The 27,943-nt window shown below is 47.4% G+C and overlaps 2 protein-coding genes across 3 annotated transcripts in view; one reads left to right on the top strand and one right to left on the bottom strand.

Annotated features, from left to right (window-relative positions):
• Positions 1-20,386, top strand: part of PIGF (phosphatidylinositol glycan anchor biosynthesis class F) — a 52,490-nt gene extending 32,104 nt beyond the window's left edge. The window contains exons 5-6 of the mRNA XM_053312286.1: positions 1,593-1,701; positions 20,017-20,386. Of these exons, the coding sequence (XP_053168261.1) occupies positions 1,593-1,701; positions 20,017-20,130 (223 nt within the window). The 3' untranslated portion in view covers positions 20,131-20,386. The remainder of the gene's footprint in view (positions 1-1,592; positions 1,702-20,016) is intronic.
• Positions 15,044-27,943, bottom strand: part of RHOQ (ras homolog family member Q) — a 60,662-nt gene continuing 47,762 nt past the window's right edge. Inside the window, exons 4-6 of one of the 2 annotated variants that reach the window (XR_008320203.1) lie at positions 23,812-23,907; positions 19,717-20,723; positions 15,044-17,989 (exon numbers count right to left, since the gene is read on the bottom strand). Coding sequence is in view for 1 of the 2 variants with exons in the window: in XM_053312299.1 (XP_053168274.1) it covers positions 20,568-20,723; positions 23,812-23,907 (252 nt within the window). In the remaining variant the exon portion in view is untranslated. Of the gene's footprint in view, positions 20,724-23,811; positions 23,908-27,943 lie in introns of both variants that reach the window. The other variant, XM_053312299.1, reaches the window with a different exon arrangement.

Genomic DNA, 27,943 nt, shown 5'->3' with positions numbered 1-27,943 from the left:
TGTCATACCAAACCTGGTATGGTGCTGTCTGCCCTGTCTGCCCCCTCAGGTGTCCACATGCCCCTGTTCCCTTGCCCCTAGTAATTCTCTCCCTCCTTTCCTGGTTTGAAGGAAACCATAATTTACCATTTCGTCCCAACTGGCAAACTATGGTTTGTGCTGGCCCTGCCAATCAAGATTGAGCCCTGCCAAGCAAGGTCAGGGAATGCCTGAGCCAAATGCTGATTTCTGACCTTCCCCGTTGTCTAGCCCCATGATATCTAACCACCCCATCCATCTTTTCCATCAGTTTGTTTAAAAAAAATGTACAAATAAAAGTTGTAAAAGCAAAATATAAGGAGAAACCTAGGAAGCAATCTGCCTTTTGGTCTGCCTACTCAGTACTGTATTCCCTGGCTGATATCCAGCCCTAGTTACTCAGTAGCACTTCTTGGGAGTTATTCTAAAGGACTACTTAATTTCAGTGGGACTTCCGTTGAGTGATTTAGTGAGGACGCCGGACACTGACCACCAGCAGTTCTCCAGGGCTTCGGACCGGGGTGTCTGTTCCAACCTTACCTGGAGATGCCAGGACCTGAGGCCTTCTGCACACAAAGCAAATTCTCTGCTACTGAGTTATGGCTCCTCCTCCTCAACTAGCAGCAAAACTAACATTAAAACTGCCGAGTCCTGTAGCAAGTCCCCCAGCAGCCATATAAACAGCAATTTAAAACAGCACTAACAATATAATACAGCAGCCCTAAGCTCCAAAAGGCTGTTGAAACTGAAATGTTTTTGCAAGCGATTTAAAACTACATTAAGGACACAGACTGATAGATCTCGAGACAGAGAGAATGCCACAATCTTGGCAATGCTGCTGAAACCTTCCATGGGTAAGGAACCCTCAACATTGCCTTGGACCTTTGAAGCTGCCTCGTGGTCCTTCTAGCTCAGTATTGCCAACACTGACTGACAGAAGCTCTCTGGGGTCTTTCCAGTCCCACCTGGAGATGCCAGGGACTGAATGTGGAATCTGCAGCCTGCAAAGCAGAACCACTGAGCTTATAGCCACTCTCCATAGCGAAGCAGAGGGATGCCTTGTTTTATGTTTTTAATATTGTAAACTGCCCTGTGTACAATTGTTCTAGAAAACTGGTAAAAAGTATTTTTTAGAAAAGGGTTTCTTAACCTTGGGCCACCAGATGATGTTGGACTACAACCCATCATCCTCAGCCACAAAGGCCACGTCTGGGGATGATGGGAGTTGTAGTCCAACAACATCTGGGGGCCCAAAGTTAAGAAACCCTGTTTTAGAACAATGAAATCTTAATAATTGGGATGGTTCATGGGAGAAGGTGCTCCTTAAGGCATCCATGTAGGACTTCAAAGGTAATTAAACTTTCACCTGCACAGCTGCCGAAGATGCACTCAGATGGATTCCATATATGGAATATGGCTTTTATTTTGTCGTTTCTTTGTCCATTCAGAAGTGTGTGTCATTTAGTTGGAACTTCCTAGTAAATGTGCTTAGGACTGCAGCCTCAGGTAGTTGGATCTAATGCTGTGAATGAATACATGTTTCAGTGTTGCTGAAAGCCGATTTAATCTTTCAGGGCGATGTCCATCTGGGACAGCAGTCTCCAGATTACAACACTGTGCAGTGTGGTGGGTGCCTGGCTCGGAGCATTTCCTATTCCCCTGGATTGGGATCGACCATGGCAGGTTAGTTTCCCTGTCTTGTATAACCCAGTACAAGAACTGTCTTGCTGAATCTCTTCTGATTCCAACATGGAACATAGGAAGTTTCCTTGTACTGCGTCAGACCATTGGCCCGTCTAGCTCAGTATTGTCTACACTGACTGGCAGCAGCAGGAGTCTCTCCCAGGCCTACCTGGAGATGCTTGGGACTGAAATGGGGACCTTCTGCATGGAAGCAGATACTCTACCAGTGAGCTGTGGCACCATCCCCTGAAGCAGGGGTGGGCAAACTTGGCCCTCTAGCTGTTGTTGAACTACAACTCCCATCTTCTCCAGCGACAATACATTGATGGGAGTTGTAGTTTAACAACATCTGGAGTACCTCTGGTTGAGAGCCCCTGTCCGAAAGGAATGTCTTAGTGCCAGCAGTGCTCATATGTCACCCATCCAAACGCAAACTAGAGCAGACCTTGCTTAGCAAAGGGGACAGTTCACCCCCAGCACAGTACCTCCAGTGACTGTTGCTAGTGTCTGTCCCTTTAGGGACAGGGATCCATCTTATTTATTTATTATTTCTCTGTGTAAACCAACCTGAGCCATTTTTGGAAGGGCGGTATAGAAATTGAATGAATAAATAAATAGTAATGCTCCCTCTGCAAACAACCATGCTTACAGTCAGCGAGATTCTGTGACAAACTTACAAGCACGACACAAAGGCAAAAGCCTTCCTTCCCCATTGTTTGTCACCCGGGGTCTGTTATTCACACATATGCTGCCCCTGTAAATGGAAGTATAGCTCTCCTTGGAAAGGGCCATTAGTAGGCCTGACCTCTAGGGATTTGTCTCTTCATTTTTAAAGCCATCTGAATTATTGGCTATTCCCACATCTTGTGGTAGTGAATTCAGTTTTTGAAATAAAGCCTCTGCAGACGGAAGCAGGACTTCTAAGTGGCCCTGTGGTTAAGGCAGGCCTTGACACAATTTCTTTTGATCTAGAAGCCAGCCTGAACATTTAGGACCCAAACAATGAGAAATCTGATAAAATCAATGTCCGCTTAAGGACATTGTGGTGGAGGAGAGTAAATTGGCTTCTCTGTATACCCTTTGCAAGTGACATATTTAGAACAGAAAGAGGGCTGCCTGGGACAAATAAAGGTTTTATTAAAGAATTCTACCTCTCTTCTAGGAGCCATGATTAAACTTCTGGGTGCCATGGCTCCCTGGCGCCTGGGATTTGTCAAGTCCTGGGTTAAGGCACACACAAGCTGTTTAATCTGAGCATCTTGCATTCTGAAATTTATCAGAATACCTTCTGGCTATTAAGCACTGCTTCTCTTCTAAGTTGTTGTGTTGCTTTTGATTTCTGAATGTCCATTGGTGTATGCCTAAAGATGATCTGGGTAAGAAGCACATGAGGAACATGAGGCTGGTTTTTTTTTAAAAATCAGTTTTTAAAAAGGCAATGTTTTAGATAAGTGGGAGCTACGTCCACAATGAGAGAAGAAAGAAGCGTGTGGCTCGTGTGGTGGTTGGAGTTCCTCCCTGTTGAGGCCACGCAGCAGTACAACCTTGCTTCCTTGTTAATGGTGTTGAAATGTCATTCTTAAAGTGTCCAGTCCTCCAGCCGCTCAGCTGAGCTCCATTGATGTCATGGGGGCCGTGTCCTTTCATGCCATCTGAGAGTGTGGCCTGTGGTGTTGTAGCTTCCTTCCATTAAAGCACTTAACAAAATGCATTTGCAGTGGCTTTTGGCTCCAGATTGATCTGCAAAAACCAGCCTCGCCAAGCTCTGCACCGAAAACATGCCTTGCAACTTCAAGCGGAGCTCTGGCAAGCTTCAGCCTCTCTGCTGCTGCTGGGAAAATGTTAAGATTGCAGAAAAGTTGTAAATTCAGCAGCCTGAACTGCTGATTGCAGTGGTTGCCAGCTTTGAAGTTGTGGAAACCCTGCATGTATTGGGTCAGCCAGAGGTTCTTCTGATTGTAAAACTAGAATATCTTTTAAAGCCTTGTTTTATTATTATTTGGAGGGAGGGGGTTGGGGGGGGAATAACCTGATTTTTAGCCTACTTTTCTCATGGAAAGTTGTCTTATGAGATCGCCTTGCTGTGTGTCTGTGTACATGTCCCCGGCCCCCAACAACTTTGCAATGCTTGGGCTGATTTGGACCAAATTTGGTACAGTTGTAGTGCCACATAGAGACACCTCCGTGGCATATTTTGTGATGACATCGTCCACCCCAATTCAAGGTGGCAGATGTGTGGACTAACATTTGAACCACCAAGCCAATTGGCACCAAACTTGGCATACATGTTAAGGTTATAAAGGAAATTTAAACTTGATACTATACATGGATCCCAGAACCCATTTCAAGATGACAGCCGTGAGTGTGTTTCCCCCCTTATAACTTTGCAGTGCCTAGACTGATTTGCATTGGATTTAGTACAGTTGTAGTACCCCAGAGGGACATTTCAACAGTGTGTTTTAGCCTACTTTCCTCATGGAAAGTAGCCTTATGAGATTGCCCTTGCTATCCGTGTGTGTGTGTGCGCGTGAGCGTATGTGTTTTCCTCCCTAACAACTTTGCCATGCCTGGACCAATGTGGATCACGCTTAGTACAGTTGTAGTGCCACACAGGAGTATTTCAACAGCATGTTTTATAATGACGGCGTCCTCTCATTGCCGTCTTCCACCTACGTGTGGTGCACCCTGTTCTTACAGAAGAGGCTCTGGCGAGGACTGTTTTACTGTATCCGGCATATTGCATTTGGTGTTTAACAACAAAAGGTGTGTGAACTTAAAGATGGTAGTTATCGATTAAAGTTATAGTGAAAGGAAAGCAGGTGGATTAGTCCTTACCAGAACATCTTGTTTCAATAATGGGAAGTCTGAATTGGATTGTCATGGTGACCCAGAGTCTTAATGTAGGGTTTAAATAAATCTGGGCTGGTTTCTCATTTTATCTTTCTGTACATAAGTAATAAAATAAATGCACACCAAAGGGCACATGCTTTTCTCCCTAAAAGAAATTGGAAGCAGTAAGTGGAGGATTGCATCACTGCTTCCAAGATGTTTGTGTGTTTCTAAAAGAGGCACATGCCAACTTCTACACCCACATGCTCTTCACACTTGACAGGGTGCATGTATACATGTGCACCCAAATGCAAACGAAATTGAGAACTGAACCTCTCTCAATAAAACCAGATGTTCAGAAAGAGCAGGAAATCATGACTTGCACAGGATGATAGTCCAACCTGTAGGCAGAGGCCAGCCTAGCTCAGAGGAGGCAGCTGTGGCATGAAGGAGTACATGAACATCAGAACAGCCCTGCTGGATCAGGCCCAAGGCCCATCTAGTCCAGCATCCTGTTTCACACAGTGGCCCACCAGCTGCCTCTGGGGAGACCACAGGCAAGAGGTATGTGCATGCCCTCTCTCCTGCTGTTGCTCCCCTGCAACTGGTATGGAGAGGCATCATGCCTCTGAGGCTGGAGATGGCTCACAACCATCAGACTAGTAGCCATTAATCTTATACTATGTTCTGTGTTGTTGAGTCAAAGACCATAATAAAGTATTCATTCATTCATTCATTCATTCATTCATTCATAGTAGCCATTGATAAACTTGTCTTCCGTGAATTTATCTTAGCCCTTCTTAAAGTCATCTGGGTTGGTGGCTGTCACCAAGATTTATCTTTGCAGAAGCCATGCTGGTTCTCCTTCAGCAGGACCTGTTCTTCTATATGCTCAACAACTTTATCTTTCAGAAAGCTTTCCATCAATTTGTCCGGCCAGTTGTTAAGCTACTGGCCTGTAATTTCCCGGATGCCCCCATGTATGCCCTGAGAGGAGACGGCAACTGTTTTTAAATGGGGAGGGGTGATACAGCCTGCCTATCAGCACACTTTTGAGACCTGTTGGCAGGAGCAGTCTTTACATGAGCCAGCGTGAGGTGGACACCTTAGGCAGCAGATTGTTAAGGCATCAGCAGCAGGGCAGTAAGATGCCTTTTGCCACCTTCCTCAGTTGTCCCTCACCATAGGAGCAGCTCTTTGTCGCCTCCTTCCTGACCACCTTCTCTTCCTGCCCGCCCCTAGGGATGGGTCCGGACTGGTCCGGAGGCCATTGTAAAGGCCTCCGGACTGTCCGGACCGGTCCGGGTGGAGGGGGTTCCCTTAAGGGCGGGGAGGGTTTACTTACCCCTCCCGCCACTTTGCCCCCTCCAGCGCCCGTATTCTCTGTAGAAATTGGGGCAGCAGAATACCTCCCCGCCGCCCCTTCTGCCTCCTCAATGCCACCTCCAGGAAGGGGTGGGCGCGCGCGCGGCTTCGCTTTGCAAAGATCCTGTTGCTGAGGGACTCATGGTTTCAAAAGTAATTACTGCTGCCAATGGTATTAAAGCCAAACGAGAAGCCAAGCCGGCACAGCACCGAGCGGCCTCCGCTCCAGCGCCTCCCCCATCCTGAGCTGCCGCCGCCCAGCAGCCACTGAGAACAACTCCGCCAGGGAGGACGCACTGACGCGCCGCGGCGCCCAGTCCACCCTCACTTCCGGCTTCCATGCGACTTTCCCCCACATACAGCGTGGCTGCCTGAAAAGAAAAGGGGAAGAGGGTGAGGGGAGGCATTTGGTGCTCTGCCTCAGACAGATGGAGGCCTTGGGCTGCCACTGCCTACTGGCTTCCTTAAATGTTGAGAAGCCTCCCCACCCTCTTTAGAGAGCTTGGAAGGGAAGCAGTGGAATCTGCCGCCCCAAGCAGTAGTGTACTGGAGGGGTAAAGGTAAAGTATCTCATCGAGTCGGCCTTGACTCCTGGTGCCCACAGAGCCCTGTGATTGTCTTTGGTAGAATACAGGAGGGGCTTACCATTGCCTCCTCCCGCACAGTGTGAGATGATGCCTCTCAGCATCTTCCTATATCGCTGCTGCCCAATATAGGTATTTCCATAGTCTGGGAAATATACCTGCGGGGATTCGAACCAGCATCCTCTGGCTTGCTAGTCAAGTCATTTCCCCGACTGCACCGTTAGGTAGCAAGCTCTTCTCACTGAAAACCTTCTAAATCACTGGTTCCCAAACCTGGGTTCCTCCAGATGTTGCTGAATTACAACTCTCAGCATCCCCAGCCACAATGTATTGTAAATAAAATCCAGGAAACTGCAAGGCACTCCACTTCCCTGTGGGTCCCCCCCAACCCCCCAAAAAACCCACTGGGTCTGGCCCCTTGAACAGGGGCATGGCATCCTGCTGATGGCAGTGCCTTTGTATTCACAACCACCATGAACACGTCCTGTTTTGACTTCAGACTTATCACCTTGTTTTCTTTTACAGTCCTCTTTAATGGGGGGAGATGTGAATGAAGGCTTGTATTTTTAATGCTGGCAAAGCACCTTGCAGATGGGCATCTTTCTCAGTGTTGCAGTAGGATAAGGCATTACAATGGATGATGAGTCACTGGAGCAGAAGCCAAAAAGACGGCTTTGACTGGGAAATGTAAACCTTTCTACCCGTGGCTCACTTTCTGAGAGCTCGAGACATATTGATTGGGGAAGTTTTACATTCTTTTCAGAACGAAGGCATCCAAAAATACATGGTCATTGAACCGCAAGGAAAATGCTCATTCTAGATCAGGGGCTCATAGCTTCTGATCCCCAGATGGTGCCGGACTCCAGCGCCCTTCATCATCAGCCACAATGGCTTCCAGATTGGAGTTGTAGTCCAGTAACATCCAGGGACCCAAGGATGCAAATCAATATTCTTGCCTGTTGTGTGCCCTTTCTGTGTGTACGTGATGCCTTGTTTGTACGAAAAAGAGGTTGCTTTCCAGGGTAGTCTTTTCCATTCATATTTTACATGCTTGCAAAATCCTGACTTGATCTAGGAGTAATCATTTGTTCCAGCCGCGTAGGAACATAGGGAACACTGAGTCAGACCATTGAGCCATCTAGCTTATTATTGCCTACACAGACAGTGGCAGCGGCATCTCCAAGGTTGTAGTGATGTGCATGAACTGGTCCGGAGGCCATTCTGCCTGGGCAGAATCGGGGTTCATGGGCAGTTCGGGGTTCGGGCGGACTAGGGTGGGAGTTCCTTTAAGGGTGGGGGGAGGGTGTACTTATCCCTCCCGCCGCTTTCCCCCCTCCGGCGCATGTATTTTAGTCAGCAATTGGGGTGGAAGGATACCTCCCTGCCGCCCCTTCCCCTGCTCAGCTGCAAAAGGCTTCAGGAAGCCTTTTGTGTGTGCGCACGTTGTGGAGACGTGATGCACATGTGCAACATGCGTACGCGCAAAAGGCTTCCTGAAGCCTTTTGCAGCCGAGTGGGGGAAGGGGCAGCAGGGAGGTATCCTGCTGCCCCAATTGCTGACTAAAATACGTGCGCCGGAGGGGGGAAAGCGGTGGGAGGGGTAAGTACACCCCCCACCCTTAAAGGAACCCCCACCCCAGTGCCGGACCACAGCTCCGCGGTTCCATGCACACCTCTACAAGGTTGCAGGCAGGAGTCTCTCTCTCACCCCGATCTTGGAGATGCCAGGGAGGGAACTTGGAACCTTCTGCTCTTCTCAGAGCCGCCCCATCCCCTATAGGGCATATCTTACAGTGCTCACATATAGTCTCATATTCATATGCAACCAATTTTGGAAGGGTGGTATAAAAATTGAATTAATAAATAAAAATAAACCAAGACAGACCCTGCTTGGCAAAGGCGACCAGTCATGCTTGCCACCACAAGACCAGTATAGTAATATGGGTGGCTGCCGATGGCTAGATATATATATTTTTTGCAGCTCCACCCTCCGCAACCATTGCCCCTGCCTCCCTCCCTAGTGCTGGCAGCAGTAAAGCATACCATACTGCATGCGTCACTAGGTGATGATATCAGCCCTTGCTTCCGTTGGCAAAAAGTCAGTGGCACACACCAGGCTGCGATGTCCTTAGCCCGTGCACTGGCTGTGGAAACCGGTGGGCCCTGACCCCATTGGGCAGCCTGTGTTTGCAGCACACAGTTGCCCAATGGTAGCTCTGCCCCTGATGTGTTCTCTGTTTACTATTCCAGATTATGTGGTTTAAGGATCACGAGTTGAAGTTACTTTTGGCATCCAGTCCAGCTGTGTCTTAGTGCTGCATCACATCATTTTTCTGAGCCAGTTCTTGCACTACCTTCACGTTATGGTTGCTGCATCCATGGGGCTGTTTCTTACATTGCTTCGGTGACAGATAAAATGGAAGGGTCATCTGGGAGGGGAGCACTGCATGGTTGCTTCTTGCATCGCTCCTGTTCTGGGGAGGGTGGCATTTGGTCTGGGGAGTAACAGTCCCACACCCCTTTTACGACAAATATAATGAATATTTACGTTCTGCTTTTCAACAGAAATTCCCAAAGCGGTTTACATAAACAATCAAACAAACAAATAAATGACCTGATATGCTCTGACAGAGGAGGAGAGCTGGTCTTGTGGTAGCAAGCATGACTTGTCCCCTTTGCTAAGCAGGGTCCACCCTGGTTGCATGTGAAAGGGAGACTTGAAGTGTGAGCACTGTAAGATATTCCCCTCAGGGGGTGGGAGCCACTCTGGGAAGAGCATCTAGGTTCCAAGTTCCCTCCCTGGCTTCTCCAAGGTAGGGCTGAGAGAGATTCCTGCCTGCAACCTTGGAGAAACTACTGCCAGTCTGTGAAGGCAGTGCTGAGCTAGATAGACCAATGGTCAGACTCAGTATATGTCAGTTTCCTGTGTTCCTATGACAGGAAGCTGCCTTATACTTGGACCATTGGTTGATCAAGCTCTGGATTGGCTCTGCTGACTACCACCAGCAGCAGCAGCCAGGGTTTCAGACAGGGACCTTTCTCAGCCCACCACATTCTGGGGGTCAAACCAGGGACATGCTGCATGCAAGACATGTGCTCTACCATTGTGCTACAGTCCCTCCCCAAATCTCTCTGTTACTAGAACAATATGGGGAGTAGCCACGTGGAATTGGCAACCCTGCCTTTAAAATAATGCAAGAACCATCCTTGAGGCACTTAAACCTGCTTTGCAATTTTACTTGACCTTTTCAATATAAATCAGCCCACGTCATATTGTTGTCATTGCTTTTTGTATCCTGCCCTTCTTTCATTGCATTCAGTGTGTGGGGTGGAGTTCTCTTCCCATTTTATCTTTGCAACAGCCTGTGGGGTATGCTAGGCTGTGAGTGTCTGACCAGCAAAGATCTCCCCATGAGTGTTAATATTGAACAGGGATTTGAACTCCGGTTTGGATTGGGAAATCCAAACACTCCACTCACTGTACCATGCTGCCTCTTCTTACAAAGTGCCAAAGCATCTTTGGGGCTGTAGTGTCATGATTAAAGCCTCTTTAATTGTCATCTAAAGTGCATGACAAATTCTCAAAAGAGCTGTTGAAGGAAACGAGAAAGTCCTGTTTTGACACTTTGTTTTTTTCCAGGTAGGTCCCCCACCCGCACATCAAAAAATGAATTGTTTGTCTTCCTATTCTTCCTCTATACTATTTAGTGGTATAATTTTTTGTTTGTTTGGTATGCAGGTCAGGTAACTCTAAACCTTCAACACCCACAAATCTGAACAAAGCAGCTTGTTTTCCTCAAACATGGACTTAAAAAAAAATTGCAGGCTTCAGCAAAAATTAGTTCCTGCAGAGATGGCTATTTATAATGCAATGTGAGCTATGAAATTAAAGTGGCAATAAAATTAAATTGGCCAAAAATAGAAATAGGCTTCCCCCATAAACACAGTACTGTATATATGGTGCTAAATATCACTTAATCTATTTCCAAAAATAGGTTGGTGGCTCAAGGCTCTTCTTTATCACAGTTGGATTTTTTTAAAAAGTTAATGTACTTCAGGCAGACTATTAAGACTGAAAACCGTAATATAGCTGCATAATTGGGTGTGTGTGTGTGTGTGTGTGTGTGTGTGTGTGTGAAATGGTCTGAATGGAAGTTTTGTGGTCTAGAGCTCTATGGGATTCTTTTTTGTATCTAAAAGTAGAACATCTACCATTGAAATGCCTGGATCTGCTTGGATTTGCATGAGGTGAAGGGAAATGTTTAGGTTCCTATGAGTATGATGGAGAAGGAAAACCATAGCTGCAGTTCCAAGGACGGGTTCCAGACATTGCTGCTTGTCCTCAGACCAGTTCCTGTGTACAGAATAAAAGTGTGCTTGTGCATGTGTGTGTACTAACAGAGGCTTTTGCATATGCATTTTGAATGTAAAAAAAACCAATTTACAGACATCACTAGAGTAGTGACATTGGCGGTGGCCTGTCTAGATTTTTTTTGGTGAGGCATCGCCGCTCATCTGCCACAGCTCCCTGCCACTGACTTCTGAATGTCCCCCCCCCCCACCAACCGCCCCCCCCAAGCATAGTTCAAGCACAGTTCAGAAGCAGCATGGTGGAGCTTTAAGAAAAAGGAGAGCAGGTAAAGTCCTGCTCTCCGCCGCCCTGTGCAGCTTCCTGCTGGGGTGGCACTTGGCCCAAATACCCCTGTGCGGCCCTGACCGTGGGCTGAGCGCTGTCCCAACAGGAAGCTGCATGGGGTGGCGGAGAGCAGGTAAGCTCTTCTCTTCACACTCCCCAGGCCGTTTCTGAACTGGGCTCAAAGCACGGTTCGATCTGTACTTCGGGCACATCCCTGCCCCGTCATTGACCTTCATGGCTGCTCACCACAGCTGTTGCTGGCTTCCCATTTTATTGTGTTACCTAAAGCCTCCATGAGTGTTAGAAACTTTGGGCTACTTCAGATGTCACATAGACTTCAGTTAGAGCTGGGCTCTGCACAATGTCCCTGAGTCTTGGAACGTATGCTCCCCCTCCCCTCCTCCATGAACGTCTGCTTCCTAGACATGTAAAAGAGCCCCTGGTGGCGCAGTGGTAAAAACTGCCATCCTGTAACCAGAAGGTTACAAGTTCAATCCTGACCAGGGGCTCAAGGTTGACTCAGCCTTCCATCCTTCCGAGGTCGGTAAAATGAGTACCCAGAATGTTGGGGGCAATATGCTAAATCATTGTAAACCGCTTAGAGAGCTCCAGCTATAGAGCGGTATATAAATGTAAGTGCTATTGCTATTGCTATTGCTATTGCTATGTCATGTTGGGCGAACCCACCAGTCTCAGCTTATTCTCACCTACATCAAAATCAATCAATCAATCAATCAATAATAAAATACTTGTTCAAGTAACCGAATGAGGACATTCATACAATCAAAAACTGTATTATACCCGGGTTTGGGAACTGTGTGTGCGCTCTCAATTTTCTGTAGTGTGGAAGCAAGGTGGGAAGAAAACCTGGGTAGAATTGATTGTGTGGAAGCAAGGTAGGAGGAATAGCTACCTTACTTCCACACAACTGAAAATTGAGAGCACACACAGCTCCCAAACCTGGGTAGAACTCAGTTTCTGGTTGTGTGAATGACCTAATTCTGTAACTCACCTCAATAATCTGGGGTTATTTGAGGCAAGTAAGTTAGAACAATTGAGACTGGTGGGTTTGGACGACACGACTAATCTTGACTTATAATTAAGCTGGGTAGAAAGTAGACCCTTGCACAGCGATGGGAGAGCGGAGTGTGCATTCCCAGGACTCAGAGCTAACTGGGATTCCATGGGATGTCTGAATCAGTCCTTTTTGTTAAATAAGAGCCAAGGTGGAATACTGGTGGCTAAGACGCTGAGCTATACATCAAGAAGTTCATGATTCCAATCAGACCTCTGCCATGAACTTTTTAGGTGGCCTTATGCAATTCTCATTCTCAACCTTAATCCCCCTATCTAAAATAAAGGGATAGTAATACTGACCTACCTTACAGGGCTGTTGTAAGCATTAGATAAGTTATGTGGCATGCTTTGAACACTGGAAAGGTCTGTAGGCATGCTAAGCAAGGAGGATAGAACTTCAAGCGTTGCAAAAGGCTGTATGCACGCTGTGAGCTGTGTGTTACTCACCTGCCCATTTTATGTGATCTTCAAAAGTACTATACCCACTCTGAGAGCCCTTCCTCATGATCAGTGAGAAGGGTTTGGTGGAGGGAGGCAGGGCAGACTGCTCAAATTTACCTTGTTGGTCCCTTGGCGGGTGGATTGCCTGCCCAGATGATTGCCGGCAGCATGGAGGGTCGGGGACGTGTCCTCTCGGCCCTCGGTACTCCCATAATGCATTGCATGAGTGCACGGTGCATTATGGCTACCCCAGCAGCGACAGGTGGGCACCCATCACTGCTGCAGAAATGGAGCAGGGGAATGGAGTTAAGGCAGCAAGTGCTCCAGGCCCTTCATTTAAGAGGGCGGCTGCACAGGCGGGTTTGTGGCTGCCGCAACTTCACTCTCACCCTCTCACACACACACACGCTTGAGCCGGCTTGGCAGCCTTAGCCCGCTCTTGGCTGCCCCTGTGAACAGCCGCTTTGTGTTTTGACAAAGCATTAGCCACAAATTCAAATTACCTGCACTTCTTCTTGACATCCATCACATATTTACTTAGGGAGATTATTGACACATCACTGTGACGGGTGTTTTGATAATGATAAAAGATTTCAGAAGCAGACAGCCCAGGATTGTACACTACAGGTATCTACCACCTGTCTAGGTAGCATTTTGTCACTTAGGAACCAGGAGTTCCCCTCACACATACCCAGTAGGGTGGAACTCTCTCTTCTGTTGCATGCTGGTGTGTGGTTGGGTGTATAGAGAAATATTGCAACCATTTGGGGTGAAACTGACCACATGGGCCTTTCCCACCCAATCAGCATCCAATTTCTTGACAGGATGCCAGCTGGATAGAGAAACGGCAAGTGATTGCCAGGTCCCACATGGTTGCCGTGTTTAAAAACTGCCCCACGTGGTCTGGAATTGTACTGTATGAGGTAGATGCAACCAGAGAGAGAACGGGAACTGGGGCCCAGAGTTTTGGTTTCCAGTGTGAATATAGGCATAGTTTATGGCAGCGGTGCACAACTTTGGCCCGCCAGCCACTGTTGGGATTATAATTTACATAATCCCCTGCTACAGTGGCTAATAGTCATGGATGATGGGAGTTGTAGTCCAGCAAAAGCTGGACAACTGAAGTTGTGCATCCCTGGTTTGATGATCAACAGGCACCATAATTCTGCACAATTACACCATGTGATCAGAATTCTTATAAAACTTCCTGGTGATATCAATCAGCCAATGGCCAGGATCCAAAGAGCTACTTTAGGTGAGCCCAAGGGTTTGTGTGTGCCTAATGGGACTTCTAAAACTGCTTTTGTCCCATGGTCTGGTTGCCTTGTGGGTTCCTATGTGATAAATACAACTTCAAAGCAATGTTGTGCACATAGCACTAGTTCCGTTGCCTAAATCTTTCCCAAAAGAAAAGAAAGCCATAGCTAGGCTAGAATATTCAGAGGTAGAATTATTTAATAATGTTTGTCCCTGCCAATCCGTTTTCTGTTCTAAGCGCATTCCTTGTAAAGGGGATAAAGAGCAGTCCATTTACCCTTCCCTTCCACAATGTCTGTCACTAAGTCCAGTCCTTTTGTCAGGTGTCCATTGTCTGGTTCCTAAACTTTGTGGCTGGCTCCTAGAGCCAAAGAAAAATTGCCAAGGCCTGTCTGGACAGTTAAAAGATTAGAAATGGCCTCTCTTGCCCTTCATAGATGTTAACCATGTTCCCCTTTAAACCAGGATTTGAAGCTGGTTAAGCGAACCTGGTTAGACTTAGCTGGTGTCAACATTGGAGCCAACATAGTCTTTTAACCACAACTAAGATGGGAGAAGGGGAATTTGTCAAGGCCATGCACGACCCTGTACCCCTCTTCTGATCTCCTAGCCGCAACTGAGAGATTGGGCCAATGTTGTGTGTTTGTACTAGTCCTTTGTAGTGGACCAACATGAGAGGCTTTAACCACTGATGACAGCTAGAGGCCACTGCCCCCTATTAAGAGAGGGATGCATGATCTGTTTCAAAATATACATAGTTCTCCCTTGCAATGTCCCCACATGTTGTTGACAACTCTCAGCATTCCCAGCTGCAATGGCCTTTGGCTGGGGATAGGGATGTGCATGAGCCAGCTTGGCACGTGTGGGTGGGGATTAGTTCCTTTAAAAAGGAGGAACGCAGGTGCTTACCTGCTCCTCCGCTGCCCCCCTGCTGGCATTCAAAAGACCACACACAGCTGCTTCCTTGTTCCCAGCAGCCTGCACGTGGTGTTGGCACACACATGGCCGCCGTGCATGCATGGTCAGCATGGTGTTGCTGACCATGCAAATGGCCACCCTTGGCTGTTGGGCATAAATTGCACTGAATGATACCATAGTTTTTCATACAAACATTGCTATGTCATTGTCCAGACTATTTATTATCATCCTCTAATGACAGGTCAACTATGAAACTGAGTTTTTATTTTGAATGAAGATGTCCAGTGGAGGTACAGCCTTGGTCAGGCCACAGAGCACAACAGACTAGCATTGAATATACATTGTCTTTTATGTAAAAGCCTCACAACATTTTGCAGCAGATATGCAGTGCTATCTTAGCGAATGGGAGCAAGCAAATCTTTGGTTTGGAAAGTAACAGTAATTGAGGGAAACAATGACCATTCTGAAGCCATGAATAGAAGCCTGAAGCAAGGTCAATAAAGAGTCCCTAAGGCACCTCATGAAAAGATAATTATTCTCATCTTTGCTACACTCCTAAAGACCTCCAAAGAATACTCTGGAATACTAAATGCACGCATTTTAGGAATGTGAAGATTAAGTATGGGAAGACCAAATCATAGTAAATTCCAAATAGCAAAAAGAAAAGCTGACTTAATGTGTTATGAAGGATGATGAAAAGGTCAGTGACTAAAGGAGAAACAAAGAATTAACCAACTCCCATTTTCTGCCCTCTCACCTCTGATACTAAAGCCAAACCAGGCATAATATGGGAGAACCACAATTAAATGTCTTGGCATCTTTTCCATTTCCTAAAACCAACCACAGGGAGAGGGGTTATCCTCCCACCCCACAAACATACTGAAATCAGTGCTAAAAGAAGCCCCTTGAAGCTTCCAAGAGCCACTGGCCAACATTCCACACAGCGGTCTGCCAGTGGTAGGGACCCACCAGGACTGGTGCGCAATGTGAAAGGCAGCCCCGATGGCGTTGCACAACAACTTCAAAGAGCATCAAGGCAGCTGCACACCATTCCCTTCTTTCTCATGGGAACTGCGCTGCGCAAGTGCCTGGATGCTGTTGAAGTTGTTGCACAACACCATCGGGGCTGCCTTTCATGTTGCACCACAGTCCCAGCGGGTCCCTACTGCAGGTGTACTGCTGCATGGGATGTCACCTACTGAGGGGGAAATACAAATCCCCCCTCCCCAGTACTTTTAGGGAAAGCACGACATTTGGCGGGTTGATCACAGTTCTCCCACATCCTGTTTAGGTTGGCCCTTTTTAAACATATGCAGCTGGGGAATTGTAAGCTTGAAACAGAAAGTAAAAGAATGCGAGACCATTTTCTCACAATGCCTTGGTTACTTGTCCAGGAGATAAGGGGAGAAAGCAAGGGCGGTGCAGTGGGGCGGGACCAAACCAAATTGTGCCTATGATAAAGATTAACAAAATATAGCGTAGATGTGTTGTCTCAGAACAGCAGAAGGCACAGTGAGGATGGTCCACAGTCCACCAAAGAGCAGAGCTAAGCTGCAGCTCAGTGCATTCCCCTCCTTAACCCCCAGACAGGCTGCAGCTTTAAATTAAAACTTGGCTTTTTATGTTGTGATTATCCAGGCCAATGTGTTTCAGAACTAAGGTTGGGCCATTTCTGTTTACATTCAAATGTAGGAAACCAATCTTGGGTTTTGCCCGAATATTCAAGCCAATACTGGAACGAATCGCTGGTGCCAAGAAAATCCTCTATCCTGTGACATTTGGGCCGAGCTAGACGCGCTGTCTAATTTGGAGTTCAGTTTTTTTACTTTAAAATATCCACGCAGGAGCCAAATCTGAATCGGGACACTAGCATAGTGGTAGAGGGGGTGTTGATCCCTTTAGGGTGGATTCACACGATCTGCCACAAGTAGGGAGGTTGGGGTGATATCAGGAACCAGCAGCACATGCTGCTGGTGGGTGTGACTTCTGAACTCAACTAAGTCTGGTTCCTGAGTCCTCTGCTTGACTTCCATACTTTAATTATGGAAGTCAGGAGAATGTTGGGAAGACAGGGGAATTGGGTGTGGGCAAGGAGCACACGCTGCTAGTTGCTATTTCCCCACTTCTGGTGGATTGTGTGACCCTGCCCTCTATCTCCATATTGCTTACCTGCTAAACAATCTCTCCCAAGTGGTGTCCTTGCATTAAATGGCACCATTGGGGTTCATAGCAGCTTGGCAGGGGGCAGATTTTTCAGGAAAATAGATGTGGAAGGGTGAAGTAAGTACCCCAACTCCATGCCACGGGCCAGGCCCAAACTCCACACAGCTACTATTTTAAAGTAAGAACAAACCCCAGACTAATTTATTTATTATTTCTCTGTGTAAACCACCCTGAGCCATTTTTGGAAGGGCAGTATAGAAATCAAATTGTTATTAATAATAATAATAATAATTAATAATAAATTGGCATGTTTAATGTTACATCTAGTTTGGCCCTTCAGAGTAGTGGTTCTTATAACTGGAGATGTTTTCTAATCTACACATGGCGGAAATTACATTGCCCTGCCCCCACACTCCTGGCATGCCCCATGCCCATCTGAGCCAGATGTGGCAGCTGTGAACTGGATGTTACATTCTAATCAAGGTCTGTGTGCGCAGTCTTTTTCCTTCCACCCCCAATTAGAGAGGCAACAGTGGTATGGATGGGACCTGCACATTGGGCTCCACATGCATAGTCCCTATTCAAACATTACTCCAACACATAAATAGCAGGTCTCGCAAGATGGTATGGTAGTTGAGGACGTCTGCATAGGGCTCCAAAATCCTGAAGCAACAATGGCCTGTTGTCTCGCTACTGCACAGTGTCAGCATTTGGCATCTGTTTGCCGTAAGTGCATTCGGTAACCCTGACGCGGTAACAGACAGCGGTGAATAATGGCACAGCTGGAAGATTGCCACAGAGTATTCTAGACTAGAATGTGCCCAGCGTTATCTGCATTCTGCGCTTTTGCAGGAGCAGTGTGCTAGCACAGAATTTGCTACTTGACGCAGAATTCAACAACTTAAGTATAAAGTTTGGAAGTAGAAAGTGCCTCATTCTCAGGATTGTGGAGAGCTGCTAGGAAGTACAGCGAAGCAGCGTGCCACCGGTTGGCATTCACAAGTCAAGAGCCACGATGCTAGGAGATACAAATGAAACAAAGCTGATATAAACAAGAACTGGGTTTCCATTATTAATGTGTCTTAAATTTTACTTATCCAGCTTGTGCAAATATTTACATCTTTTGATTTAATCCTGAAGTCAGAATTGGAGTTCCACCGATTTTGTGTTTGTCCAGATTTTAGATTTACTATTGCCTTTATGGATCACTGTAAACCTTAAATCTATGGCTGACATCCAGACTAAATTTCTCAATAGTACTACTTAAGAGTTATTCTAACTAGTTTCAATAGGACGTCCATCAAGTCCTACTGTAGTTCAATTTAGTCAGGATATCAGTCAATGAAACTTCAGATTTGCATGGATGAACTAAAGCACTTTTATTTAAATCACTAAGTATGCTCCGAACTCACTTACAAGCTACAGAAACCATTTGTGGCTTTTCCCATGTGGAACATTGGCCCCAGTTTGAGCTCCCTAGCTGGGGAGCTACACTATGCCAGCATAACCCTGCCCTCCATGTGCTGATATGACATCACTGCACTGCACAACAGAGGAGAAGCATTTGCAGGGTGGAGTCACACAAAGACCGCAACGTTCGTTAGCCGGGAACCAGCTATCCCTCCCATCAGGTGTGTTGTGAGACCCGGGAATTCTTGCAAACCTCCAGTGGCCCTTTACCAAACCAAATTTGAACCCACTTCAACCAAAGGTTTGTAGTAACCAAGGGCTGAAGTTGGCGTGGCAACGACCCAGGTGGAGGTTCGCAAACCTTTCCAAAAATCCATCCCCAGCACGGTATCCATCTAGTGTCTCTTGCTGGTGTCTATCTTATGTTTCTTTTTTAGATTGTGTCACGGAGCCAATTTATTTATATCTACATAAACTGCTTTGGGCATCTGGGTGGCCATTGTTAGGAGTCAGAGCCGACATGCTGCGCAGCATCCTGCAGACATTGTGAGAGCTCAGGAATTGCTGCATGCTCATAAAACTGTGTTGGCACACGATGGCCATCCATTGTGCAACTGAGTTTGAGCAATTCCAGGCCTTTGCAACTGTGTCAATGCAGTGTTATGAGCACGCAGTCGTTCCCATGGTGCCCACAATGCCTGTGGGATACTGTGCAGCGTGTTAGCCAGAATACTGGGATGGGATGGACTCGATCTGCTGCAGCACAAACAGCGATGATCTATTTTCAAGAACTGAATTCAAGCAACGGGAGGCAGGTCATGCTTCCAGTCACCTTGCTTTCCCATCTGCCTAATTTCATCCTTTGGGCCCCAAGGGAAGGGAAACCGAGATTCTGAGCACTGTGAATGGGGCATTCTGATGCACCCTGGGGGTGCGTGTAGAAAACCCAAGAGACCCTGCCCGAACAGTGCGACTCTTGGACAGCAGAGGAAAGTCGTGCAGGCAGCTGCCTTGCTGCTGCCAGCTGAGGCAATGTGCTGCATACTACCCCGTGAGAGGTGAGCAAGCTTTCAGTCCGAGTGGCAAGTTGCCATCAGCTAAAACTTGCCCTCCTTTGTCACCTGTGGCCTCCCTTGGTGTGCTTCTCTGAATTGTGCTTCCCTAGCGAACATTTGTCACAGCTACTCAGAGGTGAACGCCATAGGGCAGGGGGGAATAATACAGACGGTTTGGGCCAGCCACTCTCAAATCTAATTGAAAAACAGCAAAGTCCATGGGAGCACTCCCAACAGCTCTGGCCCCCAAACAGGGATTAACACTCCACAAGCGGCTTACCTGGTTTGGGGAATTACCAAGCGCCTTGTGCAACAGCCAGGAGCCTAGTTACAATTTAATGAATGTTAATTAAAAACTGTACAACATTTAGTGTTTGTAATAAATGCATGATGGCCGTTAACACTTTTGGCATTCTCCGAGAAAGCACGTCAAGCTCTGCAATGGATCCTGTATCACATTTTGGCTTCTTCTGCAGATTAACACGGAGAACTTGTGCTCATCAAGTACATAAAAGGGGCCAACGCTTCCTTCCCCCCACCCCTCCATCTTGCCATCTAACGCAGCGTTCTCTTCCTTCAGGTGTGGCCCATTTCCTGTTCGCTTGGAGCCACCTTTGGCTACGTGGCCGGTCTCCTCCTTGCACCTTTGTGGATATACTGGAACAGGAAGCAGCTGACATACAAAAGCAGATAGCTGGCGCAAAGAGAGTAAGCGGCTGATTGCTGCTGTTGTGCCGATTCCATCAAGACTGTGCTGAGACTTTTATATGGTTGGCGCAGAGGGCGAGCCAAGCATCTTCAAAGCATCATCAGGCTTCCCCTCACCCTCCTCTCGCAGCGTGATTTGCATGCAGCAGCAACGTGATGATGCATCTGTCGTTTGTCCTAAATTATGTTACCCCTGAGAGGTTGTACTTTCCTTCCAGTCCGAATAAAGTATTTGTAACAGATGGTGCCTGCTCCTTCACAGAACTGGGACTCCCCCCCCACCACCACCACCACCTTTTCCTCTGGACTTCACCAAATGCTTCCAGATTGATCTATGGTCTGTTAACGGGGTATTTGTTTAAGTGTATATATGCACGGTGTCAGAAATTTTCACAGTAGGTGTGGCCACAGTCCCAGTGGGTCTCACGTGATCAGGCAGCAATTAATGCATCTTGACCCTATTCTTTTCTTCACGGTGTGTTTCTTTGGAGTTAAAATGGCTATAATAGCTTCATCAAAAACTGTCTTCAGTCCCTTCTGCGTTAAAGCGGAGCACTCCACGTAGCAGCAGGCGCCTATCTGTCAAGAAAACAAATGCGTTTAATAGCTACAGAGACACACACATGCACAGAGACACGTACCAGCCTCTCCAAAACCTATTTGTGAGCTTACGGGGCTTTCTTTTTTAATAGCACCATCAAGGTTTGGTTTGGTTTTTAAGCTCCCCTGTGTGAAACACATTCTGGTATTTGACCCTCCAGGAAAAGAAGTTATTCCTCTGCTTTGTCTTTTGGTGACAGATTCCGAGTTCTTTTCATTAGGTACAGTTTCTGAAGAAAACACATTAAAAGCAGAGTTAGGGATTTTGTTGTTCATTAGGAACATAGGAAGCTGCTTTATACCGAGTCAGACCATTGGTTCATCTAGCGCAGGACTGCCTACACAGACTGGCAGAGGCTCTCCAAGGTTTCAGGCAGCAGTCTTTCCCAGCCCTACCTGGAGATGCTGCCAGGGAGTGAGCCTGGGATCTTCTGCATGCAGCTGCTCTGCCACTGAGCTACGGCCTCATCCCCTAAGGGGAAGATCTTACAGGACTCACATGTAGCCACCCATCCAAATGCAAACCAGGATGGGCCCTGCTCAGCAAAGGGGACGACAATTCATGCTTGCTATCGCAAGATCAGCTCTCTTTTTTACTGTTGACAATGTGGTTGTAATACATTTTAGGAAGGGAAAATAGGTAAAGGAAACCACATGGGTAATTTTGTAGAGCTTAAACCCTCAAGTAGAAATAAGGCTATACACAAAAGCAGTCACAGTAAACCCAGCATCACCTCACCTGATATTCCAAATGGTGTTCATTTTGGGATGCCCTAAAGGTACAGCCAACATTTTAATTATCTGTGACTCACTTCGTTAATGTGTTCTATTGTCTTCCATTCTGAAGAGCTATTTTCTAATTATTAAAAAGTATTAAATGAGCCGCCTTAGTTAGCAGTATTTAAAGCAATGTTTTATTCATGTGCCAAATGGCTTCATTAGCTGCTAAGATTGCACTGTGCTTGATACCAAAACAGCAACCCCACAAAAAGAGAACACTCCGGTTCCCTGGGAAAGGGTTCGCCACGGAAGAAATCCAAAGGCAGAATTGCCCCCTTTCAGTGTTCCCTCTAAGGCATGTGCATGCTCATTGGTTTATTGATGTCCGCTCAGTTAATTTTAGATCCCGCTCAGGTTGAATCAGGAAGGCCCCATTCTGAACGCATGTGCGCACATACTGTCTTGATACTGCCACTCAGAACAAAATCCACTCGGCACACACACAGATGGGAAAAATTAGAACACTGCCCCCTTTGACATTTGCTGATTTGAAAGTGCCACACAGGAAGCTGAAGTGAGAGTCCTGGATAAGAACTAGAGGGGAAAACAGCAGAGAAGAGGGTGCTGTTGAGTTTCTGTGGAGTGGGGCAAAATATCAAGGAGGGGTGTGTGTGAGAAAGAGTGTGAGTGTGCATGCGTGTGTGCAGTCTGCATAAATCCAAGCGATATGCATGCACTCTGCTGCAGTACTCAAAAGCACACCGATAGTGGTTGTGGAGGCAGGGCTCCTCCATGCCTACTGAGCCCAGCGCCATCACTGTTCCAATGCGGCTCCCATGGCACTTGCTCCAACGCTGCCCTTGGGTTGCAGATCGCAGCAGTGTCTGCGCAGATTGCTTGGATTGATGGTGGGCTGAGCAGTATGTCAGCCAAGGAAAGCAAAGATGGAACTAAGGTCCACAAAGTGCAGAGAAACGCAGTGTTTGGATACTGCAAATGGAGCTGCGGAGTGACATGTGTAAACTCGTGGTTGCCTTGCTTGTGGCAAAAGGAGTAGCAGCCTCCTGTTTTTCAATCCGCATGACAAATGCAATGACTGGGGCACCTTGCAGAATTTGATGGCAGAAGGACAACTATCTGCAAGAGCTGGCTAGGATTAGAAAGTGAGACTAGGGATGTGCAAGGACTGCAGTTCGAGCCCATTTTAGGAGCAGGGCCTGGGAGCTTCAAGAAAGAGGAGAGCAGGTCCCTAGCTGCTTTCCGCCGCCCCATGTAGCCTCCTGCTGGGGCAGCACACGTCCCAAAAATCCTTGCGCGGCATCAGCATGCACATGGCATCCACACATGCATGAGCGCCATTTGCATGGTCAGCATGGCGTTGCTGACCATGCAAATGGCGTCTGCGCATGTGCCGACGCTATGTGGGGATTCCTGGGATGCACACCACCCCAGCAGGAAGTTGCATAGAGTGGCAGAGAGCAGCTAAGCACCTGCTCTCCTCTTTCTTTAAGCTCCCGGGCTCCACTCCCAAAACCTGCTCGAACCGCAGTTCGTGCACATCCCTCTGTGAGACACCCTCTTTCTGTTCAGCTTTACTCTTTTCGGTACTGCACCGCAGAACTGAACAATAGAGTGCGAGTCTTAAGTGGACCCAGAATGCCTCTCCATTCATATCAATTTGGGAGCTTTCAGAGAGGTTAAGGCTAGGCAAACTTAGCAGTGATGTCTCATCTACTCACAGGGCTGTGGTGGGGAACCTCTGGGTTTAAAAAAAAGGGGGCAATTTGCGGGGACCTTTTGCTCCCTCCTTACCTCCCAAACTCCAAAGCAAAGGTTTTCAGTGGGCGGAGAGGCTTTGACTCAGCCATAAGCTTCAGGCACTTTGGCAGGTGCCTGTGGTTTCCAGACATACACTATTATACTGCACTTGTGCTGCCACAAACGTAGGGCCTTCTCAGTGGTGGCTTCTAGTTTAGAGGATTCCATCCTATGCAAGTCTCACCTGGTACCCTCTTTAATGAAGTGTGGGTTGAAAATTTTAAGACCTCGCTATTTCAGGGAGCATCTGAAATGGGGTGGGGAGTTATTTTCTTGGCTTCATTTGGTTGTTTTATTGCTGCTGGTGCTGTGATCGCATTGTTTTATTATGCTGTTATATGTTTTGTTTTTATATCAGTGTCAAGCTGTCCCGCAGAAGCGTTTAGATGAAAAGGTGGGCTATAAACATATGAAATAAAAATAAATTAAGTGCAAACCGTTTTAAATTTTTTCAGAAGAAACAAAGGGCAGAAAGAGCACACACATGCACACAAAGAGTGTCTTGTGGGTCTCTTAATGACCAGCTTACCTCTTTTGCTAGCTTCTGTCCCTGCTCCATAGAGATTGGCTTCTCTTTCATGTCATTTAGCCTTGCTAAAGTTTTGGGATCATCCCGAAGATCAATCTGATAGGGAAGACAACAATAAATGCACCCTTAAACAAACTTCAAATTTTAAAAAAACACCAGACATTTTTTTTAAAAAAATGAAATTAATGGAAAGATGAAATTCCAAGATGAAATTAATCATTGTGGAAAGGTGTCACTAAAAGAATATGTTTCTCATCTATCTGAAACAGCCATGCTATGTACTGAATGGGATTATATTTGGAACATATTTTTCTGAGATCAGAACTAGATTGTAGGGATGTGCATAGAACTGGTTTGTTCGGTTCAAATCCGAAGTGGATTCGAATCAGACTGGGCACGTTCGGTTTTCGCACCACCTGAACCGGGCCCTGGTTCAAATTAGAACCGGTTCGGGCCCAGTCCGAGGGCGGGGTGTGTTCAATTTTCAGTTTTTAAAAAATGACCTACTGCCCGGCAAGGGCAGCGGTGGCCTTCAGGAGGTGCTGCGGTGGCCACCAGGGGGAGGGGGATCCTCCAGCGTCTCCTCCCCCTGCCGGCCTCCCCCCCCCCCGGTCTCGTTTCGGGGCTGTTTTGGCCCTCTGTGAGTGTGCAGGACTACACAACTTCAGCCACCCCCAGCTGTTGTTGGACTACAACTCCCATCATCCCTGACTATTCACCACTGTGGCTGGGAGTGATGGGGGTTATATTCCAGCAACAGCTGAGAGTGGCCGAAGTTGTGCAGCCCTGATAGAAAGTGTCTCAGGAGAAGGCAGATAACTCTTCTGCCAACACGACTCTACCTTCAGTTTGGGAGCCAGTACTCAGCAATGCACAGTCTGCATTGCTCCCCGAAATGTTCCCTGCAGGTAGGGGTGAGGGAACAGCACAGAGCAGAGTGCCCTATATGTGTGGGTACAGGGGCTGGGCAAGAGCTGAAAACCTCTATTTCGGGTTCCCAACCTGCGGCACTCCAGATGTGGCTGAACTACATCTCCCACACTCCCCAGCCACAATACATTGTAGCTGGGGATGATGGGAGTTGTATTTCAGCAACATCCGGAGTATCACAGGTTGGGAACCCCTGAAATAGAAGTTGGGAACCTATTTAATTCCACTAAAAGGTGGCAGGGTTTTGTTTTGTGGGCATTTGTTTGCAGCAGACACAGTTAATGACCACAAGGATTTTCTTTCCATCATGAGTCATCCGGTTGCATCCTGCAGATGTTATTTTATCACTCTTATGTCACACATCCAGGGTTCATGAGCAGAGCTCATCATAAACAGAGCCCATAAAGAGCTTATCTAAAAATCTATAATTTAGCCCAGGGTACCCCAACCCCTTGACTTGACTAGCAAGCCAGGCAGCAGCGATACTGTATTCTACTAAAGACAACCACAGCGCTCTGCGGTCTCCAGGAGTCGACACCGACTCGACGGCACACTTTATCTTTACCCCAACTCCTTAAAAAAATAAATAAATCTGATATTGGGCCAGTTCAGATGATACTTTTAAACACACAATTAGTATATCTGTGGGTTTTTTTTATACCCACTTGGAAAACAAATTCAGACGAAAAGACCAATGTGGGTAGAGTGAATGATCCTGTCCTGGGTTATGTTGTGTTTCCAGTTCAAACTCAAATGGTTGGGAGAGAAACACTTTAGCTATACAGATTTTCAATCTAATCCCATGATAGTGACTACCCCACATTTTAAATTCTACATTGTAAGGGTATTCACATGACCTACTGGGCGGGTAGCCAGACGATAAAACAAAGGTTGCCTGGATTGCGGACCACAACCCCAGACAATCCGCGCTGTGCCAAGCAGTGCAGCTCTCCGGAGGCCAGAACATGTCCCAGCCTCCAGATATCCCACAATGCACCACACAACAGGGTGCATCAGTGAATCCCACAGCAGATGGGCACTCTAGGTGCCCATCTCTGTGTGCACTCAGGTTGCAAGCAGCCCGAGCACACACACACATGATCCGGGTGCTGGGGTTAAGGGTGCGCTCATGCCTTCACCTCAACTAAAGGCTGGACTAAAAAGTGGGGTCAGGAGGGCTGGCAGTGCCAGGATCTGCACAGATCCTGAGGCTGCCTTAGCCTGGGTTAGGCTGCTCGTGGGAACAGCCTTTATATCTAATATATGAATCCTGGGTAGACAATGCATGTTTTTTCAGTTCAGATGATCATTTAAGAACATAAGAACAGCTCTGCTGGATCAGGCCCAAGGCCCATCTAGTCCAGCATCCTGTTTCACACAGTGGCCCACGAGGTGCAACTGGTATTTAGAGGCATCTTGCCTCTGAGGCTGGAGGTGGCCTATAGCCCTCCGACTAGTAGCCATTGGTAGACTTCTCCTCCATGAAGTTACCCAGACTCCTCTTAAAGCCATCCAGGTTGTTGGCTGTCAACACATCTTGTGGGAGAGAATTCCACAAGTTGATTATGCATTGGGTGAAAAAATACTTCTGTTTGCTGGTCCTAAATTTCCTGGCAATCAATTTCCTGGGGATGACCCCTGGTTCTAGTGTTATGTGAGAAGGAGAAGAATTTCTCTCTATCCACTTTCTCCACACCACGCATGATTTTATAGACCTCTTATCACATCTCCCCGCAGTCGTCTTTTTTCTAAACTTAATAGCCTCAGGAGTTGTAGCCTTGCCTCATAAGAAAGGTTCTCTAGGCCCCTGATCATCTTGGTTGCCCTCTTCTGCACCTTTTCCAGTTCTACAATGTCCTTTGTACACGTGTAGAGGGATCTAATCATGTGTTGAAAGTAACGTCTGAACTGGCCCACTGTCATCATTGCATCAGTGTACATGCCGCTTTACAGAGGAAGAAAGGCAAAGGAAATGGGCTTCTGCTCTGAGAAACCTGCAATCCAAATGTTGACAAGTGAAGGAGGCAGCAAAGAGGGGGCCGAAAGGGAGAGGAGGAAGGAGTCTTACGGGGTGAACAACGGCAGTTACATGGACTTCGGCTCCCTTTTTAGGTGGGGGTGAGGACCACAGGGCTATGCCCACGGATAAGGTGAGTCTGGGGAGCTCCCAGGGAGAGAGGTGGCAGCACCGTGAAGTGCTCTGGAAGGAGGCTGCAGGAATCAGGGGCAGCAAGGGAGTTTGGGAAGAGTCAGGTAAAAGACCAGGAGACTTTTGTTAGCAGAGGGTGGTGGACCTGGAGGAACAAAGGCCACGGGCAGGGACATCGCAAGACCTCGCTTGGAACAGAATGTCCAGTTCTAGGTCCCACATTTTAAGGAGGGCATTGGTGAACTGAAACTGGTTTCAAAGGCAGGCAACCAAGATGGCGAGGGCCTGGAAACCAAGTCTTATGAGGAACCACGGAAGGTGCTGGGTGCGTTTAGCCTGGGAAAGAGAAGGCAAGTTACCATAGCCCAATATCTGAAGGGCTGTCACACAGGAGGAAGAGCAGACTGCTCCTGGAGCAGTTCCAAGGCAGCCGGTTCAGGCAAGGCAACAGGAGGAACACCCCTGACTCTAAGAGCGATTGGACAGTGGAACACTTTGCCTCGCGAGGCTTTGCTGGGCTCTCCTCCTTCTCTAGAGGTTCCCAAACAGGACAGCCATCTGCCAGGGAGGTTGCAGAGGGTTCTTGCCGCTGAGCCACATGTTGGACTGGAGGATTTTCAAGGTCCCTTCCAACTCTGAAATTCTATGATCCTATTAAATAAGGACAGGAAAACAGAGCAGAGCAGAGGGACACCCAGCCTCGGTTAGGCTGAGTGTGAGAACTTCTGGGATCGGGCCCGATCCTGATGGGCCAGAGCTGCCTAGCCCAGCTTTTTAGCTTGGCTGTTACCTGAGGTTAAGGGAGCGCTCTCTTAACCCGGGCTACCAAACCCGGGTTAATGGTAGCCCGGGGCTATGGTTAATGGTAGTCCATAGTCTTCTAGGGCTATGTTTAGCCCCAGCAGACACAGAGACAGGAACCTAGAGCGCCCATTTCTTGGGGGAATCCCCCAATGCATTGCATGTGTTGCAGCCCCGGAGGTCGGGACGTGTCATCCTGGCCACCGGAGCTGCGCACTGCAGGCACACAGTGCTACTCATTTGGGAGGGTGG

Source organism: Hemicordylus capensis, chromosome 1, assembly GCF_027244095.1.
Source record: "Hemicordylus capensis ecotype Gifberg chromosome 1, rHemCap1.1.pri, whole genome shotgun sequence".
NCBI lineage: Eukaryota > Metazoa > Chordata > Lepidosauria > Squamata > Cordylidae > Hemicordylus > Hemicordylus capensis.
Note: the sequence above shows the minus strand (reverse complement) of the source record. Positions and strands in the feature narration are given on the sequence as shown.